Source organism: Sciurus carolinensis, chromosome 18 (genome assembly GCF_902686445.1).
Source record: "Sciurus carolinensis chromosome 18, mSciCar1.2, whole genome shotgun sequence".
In the NCBI taxonomy this organism is placed as follows: Eukaryota; Metazoa; Chordata; class Mammalia; order Rodentia; family Sciuridae; genus Sciurus; species Sciurus carolinensis.
This window is the reverse complement of record NC_062230.1, coordinates 6,473,492-6,500,589: the sequence shown is the minus strand read 5'-3', so window position 1 is coordinate 6,500,589 and position 27,098 is coordinate 6,473,492. Positions and strand designations below refer to the sequence as shown.

Here is a 27,098-nt window from a genome sequence, read left to right as displayed (position 1 = left end):
ACAGCCAAAGCGAAGAGGCAGCTTCAAAACCGAAAGTACCGGCAGATTGGGCCAAGCGAGTACTGAGGTAAAGGCATCCCTGAAAAGATGGGGCAAACACACACCACACATGGTGACCCTGCGCTCTCAGCTCTTAGACTCATGCTGAAGAGTAGGGGCCTTGAGTTGTCTAATACACAGGAGGAAAAAGCCTGGGACACCTTTACTCGGGTGACCCCTTTACTTCCTGCAGCTAATCTTTTTGACTGGTCCACATGGGATCGTGTAGAACAATTTGTTAGGAAGAAGGAAATCAATTTAGGGGAGGGTCCCTCACTGGCAGTCTGCCCTACATTATCTGCCCTTAAGGCCTGCTTCTCTCCAGGACCTCCCAAAGGGGGCTCCAAGTTTCCCCCCAAAGAGCCGCCGCCTCTGGATGATGGGAAATCTTCCCGGCAGCCATTTTATGATACTGGGCGAGAACTCACTGATTATAACCTCTCCTCTTCCTGTATGGCCTTCCCGGTAAATATTAAAATGTTAGTTTGGGAAGGAATGACTGCCGATCATAAGTTGGCCTTCCAGTGCAGGGATGAAAGATCGCTCCATGTGAAGGTGGATTGTGGCTACCAAAGATATTGGTACACAGCTTGCACACAGCTTCTGTGAGCAAGTGGGCAAATGGAAAGGGATTCCTTATCTTCAAGTCTCTTCTTTCTTGCACTTCTATGCTCTTCCTGGAAACTCAAACGCCTCCTTCTTCTCCCCCTTGTAATCCCTCCTCCTCCTCCTCCTCCAGCTTCCACTCAGCTATTTCTGCTTCCATTCCCCAGCCCAGCCCACCTAGTCCTCCTGCCACAAGGTCCCACATACACCGGTGTGAAGGGAGTAACCAGTCCAACCATCAGTGGAATGTCCTAGTAAGGAGTATGATATAGTAGCCCCAGTCCCCACAAGTATTGGGAGATAATTGTTTCACAATTTTCTTTGTCCAAACCTGAATTGATTACTAACCAGGAATAAGGGTTAAAATGCCCTAGGCATCAAGTTTCTGCTAGAACATTTTAGCCCCTTTCAGATCCAGATCTCAGTCAAGGCTTATATTGAAATATAAACAGAGAAACCCTGAAGGCTCAGTAGGAGACCGGTCTCAAACCCAAGAAAAAAAAAAAAAAGAGCAAAAAGAGTCTTACCTGAACTCCAGAAAAGTAAATTTTATGGTGCTTTTCTAAAGTAATTAACAGCCATATCATTTTTCCAGGACTCTTGTTTTTTTTTGAATTCTACATTTTTTTTGAGCTCATGACTTTTTTGATCAGTTATATTTATTTATTCAACTAGAGTTTTTGAACATCTGTTACATTGCAATGGAGATTCACCTATAAAGTTACAAGGCCTTTGATTTTGTGTTATTTGTATGTCATGCTGTTTGATGTCATGTTCTGTCTGTATCAAAATTGAGCGCTCCTAAAATTAAAATTTAAAAATGGATCCAAGTATTTTTAATTCACGTGATTTAAAAAGGTTCATTTAAATTGGGTAAACTAATAGAAATAAAATGTCTTTAAAATTAACTCACAAGTCTCTAGGTGGTCAAACTAATAAAATGTTGATGTTTATAAAATGTCTAACATTAATTTTTCTAGGACTTTTCTTCAACAGGAAAGAGATGGCAAATACTGTTTACACTTGTCTGACTTTTTTTTTTACACTTGTCTGATATCTTGGTTTTTTTACAATAAAATGAGTGAATTAGAGTTGACATGTATGGGATTACTCAAACGTGTTTGTTAGAGACATCTGATTAATTTACAAAGTTATTCCATGGAGTAACATACTTAAAACATTATTCTTTGTATATTAAATGTGTTCATATTTTCCAGGTATATAAGCCTTTAAAGCAGAAAATTTATCAAGCTGCTAGTCTCCAAATTAAACTTGTCTGTAATAGTAAACCTATTATTTAATATTCTATATAGGACCTGTCATCAATAGGGTATATATAAAATTTGTTAAATGTATTTCTGAAGGTTATTGAGAGCCTGATTTGTTTAAAGGTTAAGCATGAAAACATTTTGCCACTTTGCCACACAAAAGGAAAGTTAAAAGTTCTCTCAGTCTTTCTTTAATTCATGTTTTAGATATAATGTTAAATTGTGTTAACTAATGTTCATATAGACTCAGGAGTCAATATATGTAAACTGCTTAAAATGACATTTAAAAAGAGTGTAATGCGCAGTAGCAAAAATGGGACAACAGCGATTGAGATTGGGGTCTCTGACCTCATAACTTTGGACAGTGGACTTCCTAGAGAGCTACACAGAGCTCCTAACATTGCACTTTGCAGCTCTACCATCTTAGATCTACAGGCTCAGCTTGATTCCTTGGCCCTGGTCGTCCTGCAAAATCGTCGTGGTTTGGATCTGCTAACGGCAAAGGAAGGAGGGCTTTGCCTGTTCCTTGGTGAAGAGTGTTGTTTCTACGCCAACCGCTCTGACATTGTACAAGATAAAATCAAAAACCTACAAGATCTGGAACATCATAGGAGCAAGCTCCACTCTAATTTCCTCCAGACTGGGTTACACGGGTGGCTCCCCTACCTCCTCCTGCTTAGGGGACCGATGATCACCATTATCCGTGTGTTCACCTTTGGGTCTTGCACAATCAATAAGCTTATCCATTTCCTGAAAAGCTAGGCTAAACCTGTGCAGCTCATGGTGGTTCGACAGCATTATACCGCCCTTCATAATGATGATTGGAAGCCCTATAGGATCATGGATCACTCGTATCAGGACACTGGGGTCTAAGTGTCTCTCCCTTAAGCCCTGCTCCTCCTGAGGGGCCTGCCTGAAGTGCTAAGGTGGTAGTCAATGACGGGTAAGATCCTCAGAGGAGGACAACCCAAGACAGGCACACCTTCGAGTAAGGCCGACCCCCAAACTGCTAGGGTGATGGTCCATGACGGGTAAGACCCTCCCAGGGGCAACCTAAGACAGACACACCCTTAATATAAAACAAAAAAGGGGGATATGTTGGGACTAATGACACGTTAACTAACTCAGGCAGACTCCTTACTCCCTGTAGGGTGAGCAGAATCAAGGCCTTAAAGGTGGTTTCAAAGGTTAATCGGACCACCGTCAGGGATTGGTTAATAACAGTTCCGAGAACGTGATCAGCTGTGCTTGCCATATAGTCCTATGGGACTCTTGCCAGCGTGAACCCCCATGCCTTGCTGACCTTTAAGCTGATTGGTTCCCGCCTAGCCCCCACCCTACATAAAAGCTGTGTGATTTCCTCAATAAAGGAGTTCCTGCTGTGACTGGTCTCCCTGACTCGTCTGATTGTCCTCCACCTGGAGGGCTGGAAGTGGGTGTTCAGTCGGCCCTACCTATCCCGGTCTGACCTTGTTGGGGAGTGTCCCCTTCCCTTGCCGCTGGTCAAGAAGAGCAAGGGGGCTTAAGACCCCAACAATACTCAGTCTACCAATTTAAATATTAGTATCATCCAGAAACACACTCACAGACACAACCAGAATCATGTTTGACCAAATATTCAGGGACTTCATGGCCCAGTCAAATCGACACAAGAACATGAATGATAGCCAGGCATGGTGCACATGCTTCTAGGCCCAGAGACAGGGAGGCCTAAGCAGGAAGATCACAAGTTCCAGGCCAGCCTCAACAGTTTAGTGAGACACTTTCTCAAAAAATAAAAAGGGTTGGGGATGTTACTCAGTGGTAAAGCGCCCCTCGGCCCAATTCCCACTAACAAAATAAGAAAATAAAAATAAAAATTGTTCATCATCTATAAAAAAGAAAGGAAGAAATGAAGGCTAGCTCCAGGTAGCAACCCACAATTACCCACATTGCCCCGGAGGGTTAGATGTGTGGTCTCTGGTGGGAGCAATATTCTAGTTTTCATGAGTTTGAACGTGACTGTGGAGCAGTCTGTGTCTTGCTCCATCACAGTCACAGAAAGGCCGTGTGCGATGTGGGTGTTCTGTGAAATTGGGTACGTTCAATAGGAGAGCAGCAGGCCCTGGCTGTGAACGTTGGCCGGCTCCCAGATTGGAGGGGCGGCTTTTCTCTTCCTGGTGAAACAGGCTCAATCGCTTGGCTGAGTATTTCCAAGGGGACAGAGGAGATCCGACCTCCAGTTTTCAGGAATCTCGGTGACATGTTTGCACCCTCTTATATAAATGGAGGTTGTTGCAAATGGTTGGGCGGGGACCCAAGAACCCGCAGGGACAAAGCCCAGAGGCGAGGGGAGCTCGGCGGGAGCAGGTGCGGAGAGCCCTCTGCAGCGATGCGCGACCTCGACGACCAAGACGAGGGGTCACCTGTCCCCAGAGACGTGGGCTTCCGGCTGCAATGATTTGTTCAGAAACAGGAAGTGAAATCAAGCCGCTTTGATCAAAATAAACCAGCCCGGCCTCGGGCTCATGAATATTCAGCAGGCCGCTTCCGCTCTGCGACTCCGCCCCGGCCCCGACCACGCCCCCCGCGCGGAGTCTGCGCGTGCGCCAACAGCGTGTCGTCATGAGTGCGCGCCGGAGTCTTCGCTGGCGGGGGCAGTGGGAGAGGTGCCATGGCGAGCTCGGCCGCCTCGTCTGTGCGACCACCGAGGCCCAAGAAAGAACCGCAGACGCTCGTCATCCCAAAGAATGCGGCGGAGGAGCAGAAGCTGAAGCTGGAGCGGCTCATGAAGAACCCGGTGAGAGGAAGCGTGGGCTCCGCGGCGCGGCCGAAGCCCACCCCTCTCCGCTCCGGCGCCCCCATTCCCTGCCTCCAGCCTGAGGACCTGGGCACCCAAACCCGGGAGCAGTCCTGGGGAAGGGGTGGCTGCCCGGAGATAGCGAGCTTCCGTGTGTCCTTGTGTTGGAAACCGGCCTAAAGGCGCTGCGGAGGGCTTCACGAACTTTTTCGTTTTACTTTGCCATGGCAAAAGCGTTAGACCGAAAAGGTGGAAGCTGCGAGTTAGCAAAAGGGTTTATTTCTTCTAAGGAGCACCCACCGATAGAAAGGAAGCAGCCCAAACGCTTGAACAGGTCACTCAGTTCCTCGCCCATCAGTCTAGGCCGCACTTCCCCAGATGATAGAAACAGTTGGATGAAGGTCTGTTTTCTAGACCTTTGACCAGCAAAGCTTGGTTCTCCTCCTTCAGTGGTCCTATAGTTGGAGGTTTCTAAGTTCTACCTGGAAAGTGTAGCCCTGGGAAGGCTGTGGAGGTTATATTCCAGAGTGTACAGGATGAAGTAAAGGGAAGAACATAAAATCAGCTCCGAATCCAAGTAACAAAACCCACCCTCTTTGCTAGACGTTGTTTCTAGGAGATGGAAATTTGGCAGCAGGTTATACTTAACAGATGTTTTCTTCTTTAAATATTGCAGGATAAAGCAGTTCCGATTCCAGAAAAAATGAGTGAATGGGCACCTCGACCTCCCCCAGAATTTGTCCGAGATGTAATGGGTAATGTTTTTTGTCTGTGTGTATAAATAAAAATTTGAAAGGTAGATTGTGTGTGTGTGTGTGTGTGTGTGTGTGTGTATGTATGTGTCTTTGTCTCTTTCGCTCTCTCTCTGTAGGTTGGTATTTGTTCAATTTTTTGATAGGAAAAAAAATGTTCAGTGGTCCAGTGTTTTGTTCTTACAGTGAAGGGGTACGGTTGCTTATGGTTTTTCACTAGACAGCTTTCTTCTGTTATTTTTTAATATCACATTGCTTTTTCTTCTAAATGGAAATATTTTTATTATTTTGTTGGATTATAAATTAACATGCTAATTGTAATTAGAAACAATACCTAGAGATATAAAAAAGAATTTAGAATCAGCATAATTGTGCTTGAAGCATTTTGATAAAGCCTTCCAAACCTCTTTATAATCAGAATCACTCTTTTAAAAAAAAATGTTTTTACAAGAATACAGTTGTTTGCTGGGTACAGCCAACAACTATAATTCCAGCAGCTTGCGAGACTGAGGCAGTATAGTGGTTTGGGAGTTCAAAGCCAGCCTCAGCAAAGGTAAGGTGCTAAGCAATTCAGTGAGACCCTGTCTCTAAATAAAGTACAAAATAGGGCTGCGGTTGTGGCTCAGTGTTTAAGTGCCCCTGAGTTCAATCCCTGGTACCCACCCCCCAAAATGCAGTTGTTTTGCACATATTATTTTTGTAATCTCCATCTTTTTACTTAAATTATCATGGATAGGTTTCCAACTTGCTATAAGTCTAGCAGCCAAAAGTGAAATAATGGACGACTGTGGGGGTCATGGTAACTGAATTTTATCTAAAACTCTAGATCTTTATGGTTGTAGGTTCAAGTGCTGGGGCTGGCAGTGGAGAGTTCCATGTGTACAGGCATCTGCGCCGCAGAGAGTACCAGCGACAGGACTACATGGATGCCATGGCTGAGAAGGTCAGTGAGCCAGGAGGCTGGAGCCTCCAGTATTGGGGTGATGTGTATTTACAGCTTTTAGGGGGAAATGTTTGAAGAAGTGTAGATACAGCTGGTGGTGGTTTGCCTGGGGTCTACCTTCCACAGTCAGCATGGAAAGCAGAGTCCAGGTGACTGCTAGATCAGACTGGGCACAGCAAGATGCCCACGCTAGGACAGGAGTGAGGCACAGAGTCTTCCAGGTATGTGGAAGGGCACTGCAGAGTTCCCTCTCCCCTCTAGGCCATTTTCCACGGAATGGAATGGCAAGCAGGATCTCCCATACCACTAGAGCTATTAATTCTCTTGTTCTCTTCTCAGCTGAATGCCTGTGTGCAGTAGCTGTTTTTTGTGCATGGTGGTGTGCATTCAGTTTGTCATTTTCATTGAAGATTGGGGTTTTCTAACGTTAGGGCTAGTATTTCTTCATGACAGAGGTCAAATGGTTGATGTTATTTTTTAAAGAATTTGAGAATTGTTTAAGAAATTATACTTGAAAACCAGGCTCAGTGATGCATACCTGTAATCCCACTACTTGGGAGACTGGGGCAGGAGGATCCCTTGAACCCAGGCATTTGAGGGCAACCTAGGTAACTTAGTGATACCTAGTCTCAGAGGAGGGAAACAAAAAAATAAAAAGAAAAGGACCCAGAGAGTTGCACACGTCAGACAAATGCTCTCCTACCATTGACTGCACTGACCGCATCCCCAGCCCTCACTCACATTTGCGAGTATTTCAGAGTAAGGAAGCCATTGTCTTAGTCAAGAAAAGAATGGCAGCATGTTCTGTTGTGTGCAGTTAATACGAGCAGAGCGTGGCCACAGCAGAAAAGGAAGCAGTGAACCACATTGTTTGAAAACTTGAGACAAACAGAAACCAGACTGTATCTTTTAGAAAAGACATGAAAATCATCTAAATGCACAAATGTACATGATGCTAACATGTACCGACAGGGGTCGAGGACCCTCAAAATTAAGGAACTACAACATCAACACAAAACTCGTTAGGGCCTGCTGTATTCTGGTGGTGATGTTCTCAGTCCTTGCGGGAGGGTTTGCCTAGCTTGTCGCAGCTATCCCGGCTCCCTACAGTAGGTTTCCCATGTCTGAAATAACGTTCTGTGTATAGAAACTATGGGAAGCATTTTTATTTTTAAATTATGTTGTGGGCAAAGTAGAGCAGGTTGTGGTCCTAAGCACCATAAATTAATCTGAAGTTTTAGTATAAAGATCCAGAGAAGATACAGGAAAATGTTTCACACACTTGACGTCCATAAAATGCAAAGATTTTTATTTGAGGCAGCAAAAGATAGGCTCTAAAGTTTAAAAAAATAAAGAGGCAAGAGAATACTCAGCCTTTTTCAGTGACTGATAGAACACCAGCCCGATAGAATTGGTTGGCATGCGTGCCTGAGAGCTTGCTCAGGTGTGGCAGCCACCAGAGCTCTCTGTGTAGTTCACTCATAATTCAGGGGCTTTTAGACTTCACTCATTTTCTTTCCAGCTGTCCTGTCTTGAGGCTCGTTTCCTTCCGTCGCAGCTTCTCTTGCTTGGTTTCAGTGTGCTTCTGTGCAGATCCACACAGCCCCAGCAGTGCAGACAGCACCTGAGGCACCTCTTCCTCCTGCGCTGGTTCCTCCTTTGCCTCCTCTGCCTCCTCAACCTTTTAGGCAATGACTAGAAGAAATGGAAAGTGGCACTTTGTATTGGTGGATGTGCAAGGCAAGCACTCTACCCACTGAGCTATCTCCCCAGCCCTATCTGGTGCTTTCCTGTGACTGTTCTCATGGTTCTTCCTAACAGTGCTAGCCGAGAGGAATTATAATTTCTCTTCTTTTACAGATGAATAAATAGAGGCTTAGAAACAAACCTGGGAAGAAAAATACACTGTGGATGTTTGTACTGTGTGTGTGCGTTCAGTAGCAAGTGATGCTGCTAAGATCAGTCATTTAGGAACTGTCCCCAGGGTTAGGACTTGAAAATTCCATAGATCCAATCTTGTAGCCATCATTGTGCTGTTCTCTGGTCAGTGGGCAAGGGGCTGACCAAGCAGACAGTCATCACTGCCTCTGTCCTCAAGGAGCCCTCTGCACTACTCAAGTGTTCTCTTTCATGTTTTGTTGCACATGAGTGTTGTCTTAGGGAACCGGAAGAGTTACCTCACCATAAGAGAGCCCTGTATCTATGTGCCCTTCCTGGGGCAACATTTATTTATTTATTTTTTTGGTACTGGGGATTGAATCCAAGACATTTTATCATGGAACTACATCCCCAACCTTTTTTATTTTATTTTATTTTATTTTTTGTGGTGCTGGGGGATTGAACTCAGGGCCTTATGCTTATAAGGCAAGCACTGTACCCACTGAGCTATCTCCCCAGCCCACCCTTTTTTAGTTTTTATTTTGAGACAGTCTTCCTACGTTCCTTAGTTCTCAGTCAGTTGCTGAGGCTGACCTGGAACTTGTGACCCTCCTGCCTCAGCCTCCTGGTGTGTGCCACTGTGCCTGGCTATGGGGGCAACCTTATAAAGTTAAAGTGACCCTGGAGACCTGAAGGCCACATTTAGTACCCCTGATGGCCTGACCTCTAGAACTCTCACACCCAGCCCAGTGAAACCTCCCAGTTCAGAGTGTGTCTAAATGATGTGGGTTTTTTGTAGCAAAAATTGGATGCAGAGTTTCAGAAGAGACTGGAAAAGAATAAAATTGCTGCAGAGGAGCAGACTGCAAAGCGTCGGAAAAAGCGGTAAGCACGTCGTGTCTGACCTGGAAGTCTGAAAGTGGCTGATTGATGAACGAACGAGTCCTTGTACTCAAAGTGTCACTTGTGTGGCCACCTGTGGTGGTGTGCACCTGTAGTGCCAGCTGCTGGGCGGCTCCTGGCCCCTCTCCTTGATGGTAACCTTTCTCTGGGTCTGATCCAAGGGCTGAGCTCCCCAGAAACATTAAAGTGTAGTGTGTTGGGCTGGTTCACCAGCCACTGAAGAAATGGAGGGGGATCACCTGAGCCCAGTAGTTTGAGAGCAACCTGGGAAGCATAGCCAAAGCTCACTCAAAAAAATTTACAAACTTCTGTGTGACCTGCAGACTGGTGGGTGTGACTGCCCTAAGGCAGAGCCTCTCTTTGGAGGAGTGGCTTCCTTCACACCTGGACCCGTGGTGCCCCGCTGCTTTTACAGATTCCCACAGACTAGAAAGCAGGACTTGTGTGAGCACATGGATGCCTTTGCCTCCTTCAGTCCTGCATTTTAGCACTGGGTTCATGAAAGTGGTGTAACCCAACTTCCCATTCAGCTTGTTCCTTACATGGAAGTCTGACCTCCTCAGGCACCTGCGTGGCTGTGCAGGCTGTGTGTGTGCTTGCAGGGTTGTTTGTATTTTCTAAATAGTCCTTTGACTTGTAGGGAGCTGAGTGGGATTTTCAAAACAGTCCATGCACATCTTGGCATGAAAATGCATCTCCAGTATTTCTGAGAGCGCTTTAATCCCCTCAGGACTCCCCAGGATTTGATCCTGACTCATCATGAAATCAACTTAATAATGTTGGATTGGCAAAACCACAAGAGATTATACCTTTTATTTGTTTATTTGTTTCCTTATTTATTTGTCGGTACCAGGGATTGAACCCAGGGGCACTCAACCACTCAACCACATCCCCATCCCTTTTTTATATTTTATTTAGAGACAGGGTCTCACCTAATCACCTAGGGCCTTGCTGTTGCTGAGGTTTTAAAAGAGCCATAAATAGGCGTTTATTTTCTAAAATATGCAACAAGATGCTGAAGGAATCAGCATGTGTGTTTTTCATTTGTAGCCAGAAATTAAAAGAGAAGAAATTACTGGCAAAGAAGATGAAACTTGAGCAGAAGAATCAAAAAGAAGGTAAGTGAGCCCACTTTCCCTGGTTGTAGCCTTTCTCTAGGTGCTGATCCCAGGTCTCACCTTGTGAGAAACAGAAAAGTGTAGTGTGTGGGGCTGGTTGACTGACCCGAGGAGGCGGCACTTTATTGGTGTTATGGCTCATTTAATTGCACAAGTGTCAAGAAACCAGACTGGCTTAAGCAGAAAAGAACGACTGGCTCACATTTAATCCATCCTTCAGGTAGGGCTGGTGCACAAACCTGGTGGCATTCCTGCTCAGTGTTGTTTTCTCTTGGTCCTGGCCACCTGGCCACATGCGGGCTCATGCCTGGTTATGAGGTGCCTGCAACTGCTCTCCAGGGTGCTTTCTGCCTCGTTCTTGTCCAGGAGGAAAGGTCAAGGCCTTGTCCCAGTGTGCCTAGAAGTCTTGTGTCTTTTTGGCTCCGATTGAGTCATTTGTCCTTTCAGTTAAGAACGCTTTTGGCTACAAGAAGAAAATTCAAGTAACAGTGTTTTAACAATGAGTAGTTTCTTTTCCATGATAAGAAATCTGATAGTAGATGGCAGTCTGGTGGGTTCAACATCCTTGCAATTCTTTTGACTTTTTTTGGGGGGTGGAATTAAACTCAGAGGGACTCAACCACTGAGCCACATCCCCAGCCCTATTTTGAATTTTATTTAGAGAGAGGGTGTCACTGAGTTGTTTAGCACCTCCCTTTTGCTGAGGCTGGCTGTGCACTCACAATCTTCCTGCCTCAGCCTCATGAGCCATGGGGATCACAGGCTTGCACCACTGCACTCAGCTCTCTGGGTCTTTATCCTCAGTGTGAGATGGCTGCCTGGTTCCTGCCATAATACCTATGTTCAAAGCAGAAGGGAGAGAGAGATGGCACTTGCCTTTTTTTTTAACAGAGAGTAAAAGGTGCCCCAGAAGGAACTGGAGATGTACCTCAGTGGTAGAGTGCTCACATGGCATGTACAAGACCCTGCATTCACTCCCTGGTGTTACGAAAAAATAAAAGTCCAGAGAAATGTCCTTTGATGTCACCTTACTTATTTTACTAGATCACTTTGCCATCCCTAGCTACCCTCATACTAGGTGAAGAGAAAATAGAGTTGTCATAAGTAATTTATCCATGATCGTCACTTTGCCACCCTAAATGAAATTGACATTCTCTTAATAAGGAGGGACAGGGGTGGGTACGGGGACAGCATCAACCGTGCTGCCAGTCCTGCTCACTGGATCCATCAGAGTCTTCCTGGAGCTATAGGCTGAGAGTAAGGAGAGAGGGCCTCAGCTGGAGAGGGCCAAGGATGGTAAGAGACAAAAAACGACGACTGTGCCGTGTTTCTGCATCGGTGTCTGTTCTGCGAATGACTGGGCTGCTGCGTAAAGGCCGTGGGTTTTAGCTTATGGTAAAGTTGGACTTTCCTTGGCAGGTTGAAATGTGATGGAGCCCTCTTAGGACTGGCTTCTTCATGAGTAGTAGATGTTCTATGTGACACAGATGGTCAAAGTGCTGTGACTGCTCTGACCTCAAATCACCCCTCCAATAAACCAGCTGGCATTTCTGTGCCCTCCCAGCAGAGGGATGGGGCGTAACAGGTGGTCTTGGTTCTGTTGGTGGGTCTTGTGGCTTGGACACCTATTTAGGAAATAGACCCCTTGACTCAGCATAATGTGCCTCTCCCTCCAGCAGGTGCCGTTTCTTGCTGCTTATCGTCATTGTTGAGTTTCCTGCTCAGCGACTTTCCTGAACTAATTCTGTAAAGCCTGTGCTCTTTTTGTGTGTGATCGCTGAAGTTTCTGCTTGGTTAACTTGGCAGTCAGCTGAAGAATGGAGATTTCTTTAAGTGCCTTGAACCAGTAGGTCTCCCGGGCTTTGCTGAGGACCCCGAGTGTGTGGGAGGGTAACTGCAGTGCCCTGGCGGCCTTTGCAGTTGCCCTCAGCCTTTGTTTCCTGCTTGCACGTAGCCCAAGAAAGGCAGAGGTGAGGAATTAGGGTGTTGTAGGTCTTTCTCGGGCCTGTGCACAGCCTTGCACGTGTGGGTGGCCTTCAAGCATCCCGGCGTTTCCTCTCAAGCTTTTGGTCACTTCTTTCCTTCAGCTGTTATCACTGCCTAAGGGAGTCTTGGCGTTAAATGGTTGCCACTGATTGTTTCTGACAGACAGCCTAGGGGAAGAAGCCATTCACACTGAGTGAACCCGGAGTCAGGACAGCTCAAGACAAGCCTTGCCAGAAGGTTCCTGGGAGCTGCTAGACAGGTCAAATAGGGACAGTGCTCTGGGCTTGGAACTCTGAGAAGCTCCCAACCTCGTTGGTTTATTTGATGAATGACTGATTGATTGATGAATGCTGGGAATGGATCCGAGGGTACTCTACCACTGAGCTACATCCCCAGCCCTTTTTCATTTTCTTTTTACTTTGGACACGGTCTAAGTTTCCCAGACTGGCCTCGAACTTAAAATCCTCCACCTCGGCCTCCTGAGTAACTGTGATTATTCTCATGTACCACCTGCCAAGCAAGAAGTAGGTTTTATGAAATAATCTTTGCCACCTTTCTTGTTGCTTTTCTGCTTGAGCAGAATTTTGGAGATCTGTGGTGTGCCCACGTGGTAATGCTCTCATCTCCTTAAATTTTAACCCACCGACGCCTTTACTTTGAAGGGTCATCCTGTGGGTGTTGCTCAGGCTGGATCCGAGGCCTTGCTAGACAAGTGCTCTGTGCCTTAGCTGCACACTGGCTCTGTTGTGTTTTTCATTCTGTCCCTTTTACAGCTCTTGCGACTCTGGTGGCGCTAGTATTGCGTTCCACCTAACATCGGTATTTCCCTGCAGAGGTGAAGTGTAGGCAGTTTCTATCTCATGCCTCCTTTTACCCTTAGCTATGTCTACAGACATTGAAAACCTCATCAGATATTATTTTATTTTCAAACATAATGTATTGAAAGACCTCAAGAGATACTAACCAGGTACTTTCAGAGTTCTGTTCTTCCTGGTTGCTGACACTCCAGGCTGACCTCTGGTGTTTGTCCCTGGGAAGGTCTTTCTGCAGTTGTTTACTTAGGGCAGGTGCTGGCTGTGCGTTTCCACGGCCTTTCCTCCTGTTTCGTTCAGGTGCTTTAAGGTGTGTGGTATTCCAATGCCTGGGCTGTCCCAGCGCTGGCATGTGTGAATTGCTTTTTCCCACACAAGTTGAGTCTGCTGATTCTTCATGAGTATTTTTCTCTTATGTCTTGGATGTCTTGAATATTGTAAAGTGAGGCTTCTGGGTCTCCTTGCTGTTTGTTCTAGCAGTCAGTCAATCTGGTTGTGTCCAGAACATGGGTTCTAACCTGCCTTCTGTGGGTTGTGGTTCCTCTGACAATCAGCTTTTGGAGTTTGCTGTGCTCTCCTGATGTCTTCGTGTGCCACCCAGTGGCCACTTTGTATAATTCTTTGAGTCCACTTCTCAGAGCCATTGACCTGCCGATGATCTGCAGAGTGAAACAGAGAAGAAAAGCAACAGGGCGTGCCTGCCTCCCTGAAAACCCCAACTCTTCTAATTAGAAAGAAATCCTCTTCTTTCAAAGCTTTAGCTGCCTGCAAACCCTTTCTGCCGCTGCTGCCACCCTGGCCCTGCAGGATTGCCTGGGAACTAGGGTCTCAGAGAAGGGAAAGAGCGTGCCCACCCTGGGGGCCAGGAGTCCCCTCCATTACCTCAGCCAGAGCAGCAGGATTCTCCTAGAGCTTTGTCTGTGCCCATCTCTTCTTTTGGGTTCTGGGTCACCCTGAGTCCAGGCTGGGGGACACTGGACGGGAGAAAAGCAACAGCAGGTAATTCGCTGCTTGTAGTGGTGCTTTGTGCACTGGTCTTCTTCCCTAATTTGTTTACTTTTCAGAGTGTGTATTCTGTCCAGCCTCCACAACTGCAGTCAGTGGGAGATATGGAATTGAAATGTGCTCCGTCCATCCGTCCTTAGCTTTTTTGCATCTCAAAGTGGTATTACTGCTTCTATCAATTAAGGCTTCCAGAACCCTTTAGAATTCTCATTCTGGATGTTAGCATGTTGCCATGTCTTTTGATGTTGTCGTGGGTGGATTCCTGTGTAATTAGTAAAGAATGTTGAGCCAGACTGAAGGTCAGAGCCCTAGAGTATCTGCTGGAGCTGTCCAGCCTGTCTGCACATTCACTGAAACTGGCGTGGAGCTGTTCTCCAACTGAGTTAGCCAGCCTCCCCATTTCCTTTCATCTCCCCCACAGGGGTGTTTTCAGAGACTCTAAAGATAACTTGGGATCACCAAATGAATACAGTAGACCTGGGTTCTAGGATCAGTTCCCCCACCTCCAGCCCCACCCTGGCTCACTCAGACTTCTGACTTCTGTGTAAGTGGATTTAGCTTCTTTCTGTTTTTTAGCTTATAAAATGATAAGCTTTTTCTAGATCTAAAATTCTGGGGACGTAACCCAGTGGTAGGACACTTGCCTGGGGTGCCTTTGGCACCACAAAAATAAAAATTCTGCAATTTGATGACTAGTCAGATACCTTGCTGTCCTAAAGATAGATGGTGTTTGGGGGTGTCCCTTACCAGTAAATCCACAAGAGCCCTTTCTGAAGCAGAAGCAGGCCATTTTACGATGAGTTTGTACTTAACCTATGTTGGCTCTTGGGAATTGCATATTACTTTTTAATAATTGGTTCTAGAATTGAAGGGAACAAGTGACAGCGTCACCTAGCTAGGCTTCTTCTCCACCTGAGGCTCAAACCCAGGGCCTTGTGCATGCTGGGCAAGCCATGTACCACTAAGCCACACCCCAGCCCTTCCGCAGCTTTTAATTATCATAAGATACATGACATAAAGTTAACCCTCTTACTGTTGTTTCAGTTGCACCCTTCAGTAGCCTGAGGTCGGTGCTAGTGTTGTTCTGCCATTGCCTGACCTTCCCCAGAACTTTTCCATCTTCCAAACTGAAGCTGAACAGCAGCTCCCCTCCCTCCCTACCCCAGCCCCTGGCACCCAACACTCTACTGTCTCTGGGAACTTAACTACTCTGAGTAGACTCTAAGTGGATTCATGCAGTGCTTGTCTCTTGGGACTGGTTTATTTCACTTAGCATGGTGTCCTCGAGGTCTGTGTCTGTCCGTGTCATGATGTCAGAATTTCAGAATTCCCCTCCTTTGTAAGCCTGAGTGATCTCCTATTGTATGTTTGGACCCCATATTGCTCCTCTCGTGGTTCCTCGTGACACTGGCTGCTTCCCCCTTTGGCTCTGGTGAAGAATATTGCTCTCGACGTGAAGCACAGGCGTCTCTGAGGCCCTGCTTTCAGTTCTTCAGGTTGTGAACCCAGAAGTGGCGTCGCTGGGTCAGATGGTGATTCTGTGTGACTTTGGAAGGCCTTCCATAGTGTTTTCCACAGTTACCGACCATTTCACGTTTCTGCAGCTGTCAAAGTACAGGGCACTGGCTGCCTCACATCCTCACCAGCGCCTGTTTCATTTTGGTTTTTGGTACCAGGGATTGAACCCAGGGGTACTAGATCACTGAGCCACATCCCTAGCCCTATTTTGTATTTTATTTAGTGACAGGGTCTCACTGAGTTTCTTAGCGCCTCACTGTTGCTAAGGCTGGCTTTGAACTTACGATCCTCCTGCCTCAGCCTCCTGAGCTGCTGGGATTAGAGGTGTGTTGTCACCACGCGCAGCTCGATTTTGTTTGGCTTTCAGTGGCGCTCTCCTAATGTGTGTGAGGCGGTATTGATTGTGCTTTTGATTTGCATTTCCCTAGTGATCAGTGGTGCCGAGCATCTTTTCGTGTGCTTTTGGTTTTTGGTACCAGGGATTGAACCCAGAGGCACTCGACCACTGAGCCACATCCTCAGCCCTATTTTGTATTCGTATACATTCTTTGGAGAAGCATCTATTCACATCCTTTGCCCATTTTTGATTTGGGTTTGTTGCTGTTGTTATGTTTTAGGAATTCTCTATTTTCTGGATACTAATCCTTATTACATACATATATTTGCATATATTTTCTCCCATTCTGTGGCTTGTCCTTTAACTCTGTGCATACTGACTTGTGACACACAAAATTTGTTAATGTTCATGAAGTCCAGTTGGTGTGTGCCTGTGCCTTTGACGTCATTTCCAGGAGAGAACATGGTTTCTTAAACCCTCCTTTCCTAATGCGTGTAGACATCAGGTGCAGGCAGTCGTGTGGTTTTCAGTCATTGTTCTTTAATTTGGTCCAAGACTGTGAAGAATGTTCAAGATCACACAACTTTGGGAATGCTTCCTTTAGAGCCTCCAACTTGTTTAAAACGACTGTGAGCCTGCCCTGCCCTGCACTTCGGGGCTTTAGCCAGGCGCAGTGGCACCTGCTGCTGGGGAGGATGAGGCAAGGGCATCGACACAAATTTGAGGCCAGCCTGGCAACTTAGTGAGACTCTGCCTCAAAATAAAAAAGAAAAAGAGGCTGGGAATGTGACTTAGTGGTAGAGGACCTCTGGGTTCAATCCCTAGTACCCCACTCCCTGAAAAAAGAGAGAGGTTTGTACACATGTCCCATCATGGCGTCACATGTTTTCAAACTGAGGGTGGGATCTTTTCATCACTGAGGCATGAAACCAGTTTAGAGGTTGCAGCAGCCTTTTTTAAACTGTGGATAAATAGACTGGAAAACGTCACAGGGCATCATTCCGAGAGTAACTGTTTTCTGAAATTCTTCCAGTGTCCATGTGGGCTCTGGGCTGCAGTCAGACACTGGGAGGGAGCATGCCGCTTTCATACTCACTCGTGAAGGCAGACCCGCTCAGCAGAGGACGTCCATACACATGGCTGTCCGTGCGTGGTAGCGGACGAGCAGAGCAGAGTGTTGTAGGGATGACCATCACAGGGCACTTTTTAAGCCTTTTTGTTGTCCTTTCGGTTTCTTTCCATATTTTCATTAAGTCAAAATGAATAGGTGGTACTGAGGCACCGTGGGTCTGCATGGATTTGGAGGGAGCTCTACCACTCATGCTCTCTTGGCTCCTCTAAGAAGCAGTGATGGTCAGCGACTAGGAGTTCTCTTCTGTTGTTGGAGAGTCAGTCTCCCTGCTTGTTTTCTGTGCTGGTCCAGGAACAGTGAAAATACCCTGCACTGCAGGACTCATGTCTAAGTGACACCACTGGATGACATTAAGCCAGTTTGGATTATGCTGAAGTCTTGAACTCCCAAAGTGGTGCATTGTGGCACCTTATCCTGACGTAGGCCTGCCTGTCAAAGAAGTCCAGGGTGGCCTTAAGGGGATTTGGTTGGGCACACTTAGAGCACTTTCTCAGCCCCGGCTCTGTGGGTGTTTTGGGCAGGATTACCTTTCTGTAGGAGGGACTGTGTCCTGTTCGTGACAGAATTTTTTTGTTTTGTTTTTTAAATTTCTTTAGTTGTAGATGGACACAATCCCTTTGTTTTATTTATTTATATTTATGTGATGCCAAGGATGGAACCCAGTGCCTCAACATGTGCTAGGCAAGCGCTCTGCCACTGAGTCACAACCACAGCCCCAAGACGGGATGTTTAACAGCATCCTAGCATCTATCCACTAGATGCCAGTAGGCTAGTAGTACCTCTAGTCATTGGCAAAGATGTCTAAGGCATTGCCAGCGTCCCCTAATAGGGGAGGGAACAGAATTCCCTCCAACTGAGAAATACAGATTTAGAGACACTCAGTATATTCAGAAGGCATTCAGTGTGTGTTTTGGATTTAACTGTTTAATTCAGAGGCAGCGTGCCATGTTGGGAATCTATCCATGTCCATTATGTCTGTCTTTTGGGGATTGCAGGGGGTACACTAGGTTTTGAACCCAGGGCTTCATACTTGCTCAGCATGTGCTCTAAAACTAAGCTACACCCCCAGCCCATCTTTTGTGTTTTGGGGATAAAGGTACTACATGACATTTTAGAAATTATTGGAATGTGCAGAAAAGAACAATGTCAAAAATAAGTTATCTATAGTCTTTATTAAAAGTAGCAACTTTACATCAGGCATGGCAGTATCAGCTTGTAATCGCAACAGCTTGGGAAGCTAAGGAAGAGGAATTGCAGGCTCAAGGCCAGTCTGGACAACTTAGCAAGACCCTGTCTCAAAAAATAAAAAGGGCTGGGGATGTCGCTTTAAATTACTTTTTGTTTTTTTGGTTGCAGGGGGATTGAACCCAGGACCTTACAAGCTAGAATTACAGGTGTGCTCCATTGTACCCAGCTATTTTAACATTTTAATATCATTTCTTTAATTTCACTTTTTATTTGTAGGCCTTATGAATATTAATGCTGTATTAATAGTTGTCCTAATTTGTCCCTTGGCAATATTTTCCTATAACCTTACAATTTCATAGTGCAGAGGGATTTTTTTTGTAGTCTATTCCTTCATCTACTTTTTAAAAAATTATCAGGGCTTGGGGCGTAGCGCAGCTGCAGAGTGCTTACGTAGTATGCACGAGGCTCTGTGTTAAGCCCCAGCACAAGTGAACCTGCACACACAAAGTCCATTTCAGTTACCAGTTTGTATTTTACCAGGGTGCCTATATTCTATGTATAAAATGTCAGGTTCCTAGATCTTGAAATATGTGTACAATATTATAATAGTGGAAGGAAATCTTGGGAAAGCTCAAGTATCTTTGTCCAGATAGGTCACTGTTTTCTGTCGTCTTGGCTTGGTTTGATTTTTGATACAAGGGTCTCTGTGTTGCCAAGGCTAGACTCCAGCTCCTGAGCTCAAGTGATCCTCCTGCTCTAGCCTCCCAGGTCGCTGGGACTACTGGCTGTTGCACCACACCTGGCCTCAGTCTGTTTCAGTCCGTCTCCATATGCACATTTGCATGTGTAGGAAGTTTTTCGTTTGCTTATTTTGTAAAGTATTTCTGTTCCTTCATAATTTTTTCAGTGACTAATAGTGCCCAATAGTTGACATGCTGTAGTGTACCCAGCCATTTTCCTTCTCCTTTCATTAGACATTAGATTGATTTGGTTTTGTTTTTTGTAGAAGACACTTAAAGTCAAGAGTGTGTGCCTGTCTCCCTTGCTTCTTTTGGGAGGCATAAATTAACATAAATTCCCAACATAGTGATTACTAGCTCAAAGTATAAAAAGAACTCATGGCTCTTGAAATACACTGCCAGCTACTTTCCAGAGGAACAGTACCAGTTTTCATGACCATGAACCACATGCGGCAGTGAGTATTTTTACCATGTCCTCACTGGTACTGGCTTTCAGAAGCTGCTTTTCCGCTCTGGACAAGAGCCACGTGTATGAGAGGAAATCAAGTTCTCGTTGGGGATTTATTAAAATTATTTTTAAAATAAAGGTAGAGGGCTGGGGGTTTAGCCGAATGGAAGATTCTCGCCTCACAGGCTCCAGTGCTAGCTTTGATCCCCAGTACTGCAGGAAACGTGTGGTGCGTGGACGAACGCGTGCATACCGTGTAGATGTGGAAACCTTAGTGTCCTCCCCAGCCCGCCTGTGTACAGCTCCATAGCTCTTTTTTAAAACACAGATGGATTGTCATTCATTCTGCTTATGGAACATTTATTGACCGTTTATTATGTCTTCAGACTTCTCAGTACTTTGCACGTATTAGCTGGCATCGTCCTCACAGCCCTGCCAGGTGTTTAGTGGTTACCTGAATTTTGCAGGCACCTAGTGATAATGGTGGCACCTGCAGAACTACAGTGGGCGTGGGCAGTGGGCCAGGATTTGATCCCAGGTGGCCAGACTTGCCCACAAAGTGACCCAGCTTGAAACTCTGTTGGCAGCCCCACCCTCCCTGACCCTCTCTGTTGGGCCCCTTCCTGTCTCCGCTGCTTTACTCTGGCAGGCCTGTGCCCTGCTAGGCCTATTCCTCTGTCCCTCAGCCTCGCCGTGTGCAGTCAGGCTGCTGGGCCTTTTTCCTTTCCACTCTCGCTGACTTCCCCTGTGCCTGAAGGACTCACACTGGTCCTTTGCCGTCCCTCTGCCACGCCTCCTGCAGGTGCAGCGTGGCTCCACCTTGCCCCACCTCCATGGGGTTTGGCGTATACTTGGTTACAGAACCCGCCAAATCACATAACCTGCTTGTCCCCTCAGCTCTAGTTGATGTCTTGCTTTTTCTCTCTCTTTTTTCTTTTAGTTTAGATGGACACAATACCTTTATTTTGTTTATCTTTTGTTAGTGCCAGGGCTTGAACCCAGTGCCTCATACATGCTAGGCCAAGTGTGCTACCAGCTCCTGCTTTTTCTAAAGTTTTTCAGAGTCGTTTTGGAAAATTGCAAAGATAATGCAGGGTGCTCACACACCCCATTTCCTCCGGTGTTAACCACTCATTAGTGGATACATTTACCAGAGCACATGAACCAGCGTGGTGCATATGGGAGCCAAAGTCCAGGCCTTGTTCTGATTTCCTTTATTTTTAACCTAAAGGCCTCTTCCTGTTCCAGAATCCAGCCTGGACACTGTACTATGTAATCTTCACGTGTCCTTAGGCTCCTTTGGCTGTGACAGTTTCTTCTCAGACTTGATTTGGGTCAGGTCTGTAAAGTGTCTCAGTCAGGATTCGCCATTGTTTTCCTCATGATTATGGAAAACACTATGTGGGTGGGAGGAGGAGCAGAGGTCAGGTGCCTCTGCGACAGCCAGCATCCTGTCAGGTTTCTCCACTGTAAATCTAACCCCCGTCATAAAAGGAAGTCACCCTGTGCAGCCCACACTGAAGGGGGCAGGCCCAATTGTGCCCTCCTCCACGGTGTCAGAGCCTCTGCAGGTGGTACCTGCACAGGGGTCCATGTATGTCAGGATGGACTCGTGGATGTTGATTTTATACTTCAAGCCGTGATTCAGTACTATGTTATTTACCTTGTTCACAAATCGCTCCCACTTTGGCGATCGGTAGCTTGTTCATTTGGCCTCTGTCCCTTTGACAGATCCCATCGTTGTGGGCATTTTTCCCTCTTCCTCTCTCGCTCTTCCTGCTTTCTGGCAAACCAGGGTAGTCCACTTTTCACCTCGCCTAAAATCAACCATTTGTCCAAGAAATCCTGGCTCCTTTTATTGCAGGAATGGTATTAGAAATTGAGGTCTGGGGGCAACTCGGGAAGCCGAGGCAGGAGGATCCCAAGTTCAAGACCAGCCTGGGCAACTAAGCAAAACCCAGTCTCAGAATTAAATGTAAAAAGGGCTGGAGATGTAGCTCAGTAGACGAGTACTTGCCTAATGTGCAGCTTAAAACAAAAATTGCTGTTGCCCCGTGGGAAGGAGAGTGACCAGTGGAGTGAGGTCTGCGCACGGTGCTTGCTCTTGGCCTCACAGATCGGCTCCCTTCCCTCGCCCCTTCTCAGAGGCAGTGTCGTACATTGTAGGATAGTTGGGTTCTGTTGTCTTTTGCACTCCACCCTGGGATCCTTGGCCTCCTAAATGAGTTTAAAATTTGCATAATTAAGGTTTGATTCTTTTTGTTGCAGAATTCTGTGACACATTTGACAAATGTGTCATTTTGTGTATCCACCATTGCTGTGTCATACAGAATATTTTCACTGTCCTGAAAAATTTCCAGTGCTGGGCTGGGCTGTGACTCAGTGGTAGAGCACTCACCTAGCATGTGTGAGGCACTGGGTTCAATTCTCAACACCGCATATAAATCAATAAAGGTCCATTGACAATTTAAAATAATACTAAAAAAAAATTTCCAGTGCTCATTCTTTTCAGCCTCCTCCCACCCCATCTATTTACTGGTGGCCCTCATCTATTTACCGTCTCCATAGTTTTGCTGCTTCTTGTATGTTGTAGAGTTGGAATCCCATGGCATGCAGCCTTTTCAGGTGGGCCCCTTGCACATAGCAGGATGCTTTTAAGATTAGGGCTGGGGTTGTGGCTCAGGGGTAGCGCACTTGCCTAGCACATGTGAGGCACTGGGTTTGATTCTCAGCACCGCATATAAATATATAAAATAAAGGTCCATTGACAGCTAAAAAAGAAAAATTTTTTTAAAAAATTTTATCAGTATCTTTGCATGGCTTACTCATTCTTTTTTATTGCTATAGTATTGCATCATATAGATATGCCACATTTTTCCCACTTATCTATTGAAGGACAACCCTACCCCACTCCCGCCCCAGACTGGAAATTGAACCAAGGGGTGTGTTACCACTGAGCGACCTCCCTAACCCTTTTTAATTTTTGAGACAGAATCTCTAAGTTGCCCAGGCTGGCCTTGAACTTGAGACCCTCCTGCCATAGCCTCCCCAATCACTGGGGTTACAGGCGTGTGCCACTGTGCCTGGCTGAAGGACCTTTGATTACATTTTGGAGGTTACGTATGAAGCTACAGCAGACATTCGTGCTTGTTTTTGTGTGCACATGCTTCAGGTCAGTGGAGTACCTTGGGGTGCGATTGCTAGATTGTGTGACAAGATTAATCTTGTTTAGCTTCGTAAGAAACTGCCAAACTGTCTTGCAAAGTGACTAGGCCATTCTGCACTCCTACCAGCAAGGGATGACAGATCCATTACTCTACATCCTCACCAGCAGTTGGTGTTTTCAGTTTTATGGATTTCAGCCATTCTGAGGTATGTGTTGTGGTACCTTATTGTTGTAATTTGTGGAGGTGTCTTAATTCCCAACATAAAGCATAGTAGCCAGCGAGAAGTAAGTACTTTGTTGCTGTTTACTTATGTTGAAAGAATGAATCTGGTGGGTTAATTTTGTTGGAGGACTTGAGAGTCTATACCCCACCTCTAGGCTTCTTTTTGAAGGTGAGACTTTTGCACCCCAACGTGTCTCCCCATGCAAGAGCCCACAGTGCTTACCGTGGGGTGAGGTGCTGCTTTAACAGATGCTTTCTGCCCCCCAGGAAGCCTTCGCACCCTCTTGTGTTATACCCCATCCCCAAAAACGCCAGGGTGGCCAGCTCTCTATTCTTCATTTAAGGTTGGAATCAGAGGTCTGATCCAGGGCTCTTGTCCTACTGTGTTCAGAGCCACAAGCAGGTGGTGGGTCTCTGACTTGAGGTGGGAATGTGTCTCAGCACAAAACAAACTTCTACAGTTGCAGAGTACCCAGCTGGTGTGCACCTGGGCTATAGACAGTAGAATTCCTGATTCCTTGGGCTTCGAGGTAGAGACAGTGGTATGGTCCTAGGGCCAGATGCCACTGGCTGCTCACAGCCAGTCTGGTGGCCTGATGTGCCACAGAACGTTGTCTATTCCTGTTCATGCCACGGTGAGTCAGAGCTCGCATGAGTGCAGATCTGGGCTCGGCCTGTCTCTGGTCCTCAGCTTCTCCATAGCGTGCATGGTGTGTGCTCACCTTGCTCCTTACTTTGCCTCGGTTTCTTTCCACAATTTCCATAGGCAGTGTAAGTAGAGGCAGGAGCTGCCCAGGTCTAATCCTGGGTCCCTAAGGTAACAGGAGACCTCGAGCCACAGATTATTATTCCTCTCTGAACTTTGTTTTTGTTGTCTGTAAAATCCAATATATAGTAGTGGTGCTTACCTCTAACCTGCTGTTAGGATTAAACAAGATACTTAAAGACTAGACTGGGTGCAGTGGCACACACCTGTAATCCCAGCGGCTCAGAAGGCCCAGGCAGGATGATCTCAAGTTCAAGACCAGCCTAAGCAACTTCCCAAGACTCTAAGCAACTCAACGAGACCCTGTCTCAAAATAAAAAATAGAAAAGAGCTGGATTCAGGGCTGGGGATATGGCTCAGTTGGTACAGTGCTTGCCTTGCAAGCACAAGGCCCTGGGTTCAATCCCCAGCACTGCAAAAAAGAAAAAAAAAAAGAAAAGAAAAGAGCTGGTTTCAATTCCTAGTACAGGGGAAAAAAGAAGAAGACAAAGACTTAGCACAGCCTATACAGATTGATTAAATTAAAACTTACAGGTGATTTCTGCTCATTGCTGTGAATACTCTTTTTAGTGTCCCATCCTGGAGAGGTTAAGACGGTGAATTTTAGGCCCCCGGCCTCACTTCTAGGAGCCCTGTTGAACTCTGGTAGGAAAGTTCTGGCATGTCGTGGGCACAGGCTGCAGGGTTGAGTTCTGCTTGTTTCCAAGGAGGAGCCCGTGGACTCATGTGGTTGTGTGCTGGCAAGGCCACTGTGCCTGCAGGTGCTGTCCAGAGTGGCTGAGCTGGAGGACCTCCTGCTGCCTGTGGTCTCCCGCGGCCTCTTTCCAACTCTCACCCCCCTTCCCTGCTCCCTTGGAGGAAGAGGAGGGTCTGGGAACAAGTTGTCTCTGTACTGTGCTTTCAGCCAGCTCAGCTGTACTGTCATACTGGCAGCCGTGACAGGGAAAACACTGGAAGCCCAGGAACTGCCCATGCGGTACCAGGAGAGGGCCTCTGGGCCTGTGTTTGGGAGGAGGCAGGAGGCTGGCATATTTGTTGTGGGCAGAGCCTTCTGCTATAGTTTTTGAAAATCCTCTTGCTGAGTGCAGTAGGCCTTGAGCCCTCAGCAGGAGGTGTTGTGAGTCCAGTGTGTTGAGTTCAGGACCCATGGGATCATTGTCCTTCTGCAGGTGGTGGGCACTGAAGGTGGCGAGAGCTATACAAAAGCATAAGCCTGTTTTGTGGGGTGTCAGGTTCTCTTGTGTGCTGCTGAACCTTTTGGTGAAGATACAGTGCCCCCATGAGAGTGGTGGCAGGTCACTTACCCTTGCTTCAGTGTGGCGTGCTGGTGAGGACTGCCTCTGGCTGGGCTGTGCAGGATCAAGGAGTTCCTGATGTCCCCTCTGCTCTCTTTAAAAGCACTCCTGACTCTCCAAGTGGATTCGTATGTCTGTAATCTGATGAATGTCTTGTGGTTACAGGACGCAGTCAGTCCCAGGAGCAGCAGTCCACTAGCTCTGAGGAGGCATCTGGAACCGAGGAGGAGGAAGACGAACCCAGCTTCATCATGGGGCGATGAAGTGCTTGCACACCGGCCGTCAGGAGCCTGGCTCTTTCTGTGACCAGGGCTCCAAATCCTCAATGCGACCAGAAGGAAGAAGAGCCTGTTTGGCTCAGCTCCCCAGGACTCACTGTGCAGGAAGCACTTGGGAGCCCCCAGCTGCTTGTAGTCCTGTTGGCAGGACTCAGCCTGGGGGACAGGGGACTGTCTCCTGGAGGGCACTGCCTGGCATCCTCCGTCCGTGCTCCTGCTGTAGGGAAAAGGCCTCACCGCCTGCCTCTGGCTCCTGTTCTCTGGATTTGAATGGCAGCAAGTGTGGGGCTGGTTTCTGTGAAGGGAATATTTATTTAGTAAAAAGCAGAAAACCTCTAGGCACTGTTCAGATATGTGGACTGTGAATCCCAGAGCTGTAGAGAGGCTGTGGAGTGACGCTGAGACGGGGCCTGAGGGGCTGCAGATCCTGTTAGCCATCTGCTCCCTGACTCCCTGCCCCCGACACAGCCTTGCCCTGGTGCCGGCCAGTTGCTGGTTTTTGACCCTGTTCCTCCACTCAGGGTGCAGACCAAACTGCGGGAGAGCCGCATCCCCAGCAGCTCCCAGAACCAAGGGAGGTGTGGGCAGGACTTCACCAGGGGCTGGACCACGGGAATGGGGGCTTGCTGTGGGGAATGCAGTGGAGACCAGAGAATAAGGAGGGAGAGAACCCAGGCTGGGCTGACGGGCCCGAGCCGAGCTGCAGGAGGGGCCAAGCTGCACTTCCATCCTGAGGTCACAGGGCATCTACAGAGGAGGGACTGAAGTGCCCACAGCTGGTTGGAACTTTCCTCCGGGTTGCATAGGAGCCAGCACTCCCACTGTGTCTTTGAGTGGTGCTGTGCTGGAGCCAGGGAGCTTGGGAGGTGACCGAGGACAGCTTTGACCTCAGTGTCTTCCCGAGGTAACTCAGGGCTGCCTTTGACTTGGGTGCCTTCAGGCCAGTGGGGGCAACAGAGACAGTTTCTGTTTAGAGTCTTCGCTCCATCTTTGGATTATCTCCCAACTCCTGAAAATGTGGTGTGCCTTTTATGGACTTGGATAGCATTAAGGAGGAAGTGGTTTTGAGTGAGGGGAAACACAGGAAGGCTTACTTATCTTTCACACAGAGTTCCCTGGCCCCACTCTGCCACGCGACATCTCTGACAAGTTTTGTCCCAAGAGTTTTTCTTTCCCAGGAAGCGGAAATGAAGAGTCAGTCCTAATAAACTGACACATACCCTGGTGTGCACTGGGAAGCCTGCATTTCTCCTCGTCGGGGACTGGCTGGTTGGTTCTGTGGCTTTTTGTGTGCGTGTGGTCCTGGGGATTGACCAGCTAGATCCCAGCCCTTCTATTTTGAGACCAGGGTCTTGCTGAATTGGCCACTTGGCCTCCCACCTCAGCCTGGCCAGTCACTGGGATCACAGGCGGGAGCCTGCCCCCACGTTTCCCAGGGAGCAGGGGTTCAGCTTTACCTTGTAGCCACCGTGGTGGCTGCAGAGCACAGCCACAGCAAGTGACAACATCAGCATTGCCCTGGGTCCATAGGCAGCCAGCGTGTGTGAACACCCTGGATGACAAGGACACTGCCGAAGCAGGGAACGGCACTGCACTGCCCCTTGCTGTGGTGCTGTGTGGACGCAGGACCTCAGATGTCACGCTGCAGCCCGGCTCTGGCTGCTTGCCCTCAGATTGCCCCATCCCCAGACCTCCACGCTCCCCACCCTCACGCTGTTGGAGCAGGAAGAAAGCGGAAGCATTCAGGTCACCCCACTGTCCCCCAGCCACAGCATCCAGGCACACTGCTCACCCGCTGCCACAGTGCAGTGTTCTCCCCGACTCTTGACTCTCCGCTCCTCCCTCCGGCAGCACACGGCCCGTCTCCACGCTCTCCAGCCACGGCGTCTCAGCCCAGCTCCCAGAGCCCTCTGCTTCC

At 47.3% G+C, this 27,098-nt stretch overlaps 1 protein-coding gene across 1 annotated transcript; it reads left to right on the top strand.

Moving 5' to 3' along the window:
- The first annotated feature begins 4,524 nt into the window (after positions 1-4,524).
- On the top strand, positions 4,525-26,407 carry Prkrip1 (PRKR interacting protein 1). The gene is made up of 6 exons (XM_047534201.1): positions 4,525-4,692; positions 5,369-5,447; positions 6,287-6,387; positions 9,065-9,150; positions 10,219-10,286; positions 25,068-26,407. Exons 1-6 carry the CDS (start codon positions 4,567-4,569, stop codon positions 25,163-25,165), a joined length of 558 nt encoding a protein of 185 aa, XP_047390157.1. The 5' UTR covers positions 4,525-4,566; the 3' UTR covers positions 25,166-26,407.
- The last annotated feature ends 691 nt before the right edge of the window (positions 26,408-27,098 follow it).

Excerpts from the sequence above, each read along its gene's own strand:
- Prkrip1 (XM_047534201.1), top strand. The coding sequence starts at position 4,567 with ATGGCGAGCTCGGCCGCCTCGTCTGTGCGACCACCGAGGCCCAAGAAA. Across the intron at positions 6,388-9,064 it reads TGGATGCCATGGCTGAGAAG|CAAAAATTGGATGCAGAGTT; the intron begins GTCAGTGAGCCA and ends GGTTTTTTGTAG. Across the intron at positions 10,287-25,067 it reads GCAGAAGAATCAAAAAGAAG|GACGCAGTCAGTCCCAGGAG; the intron begins GTAAGTGAGCCC and ends TTGTGGTTACAG.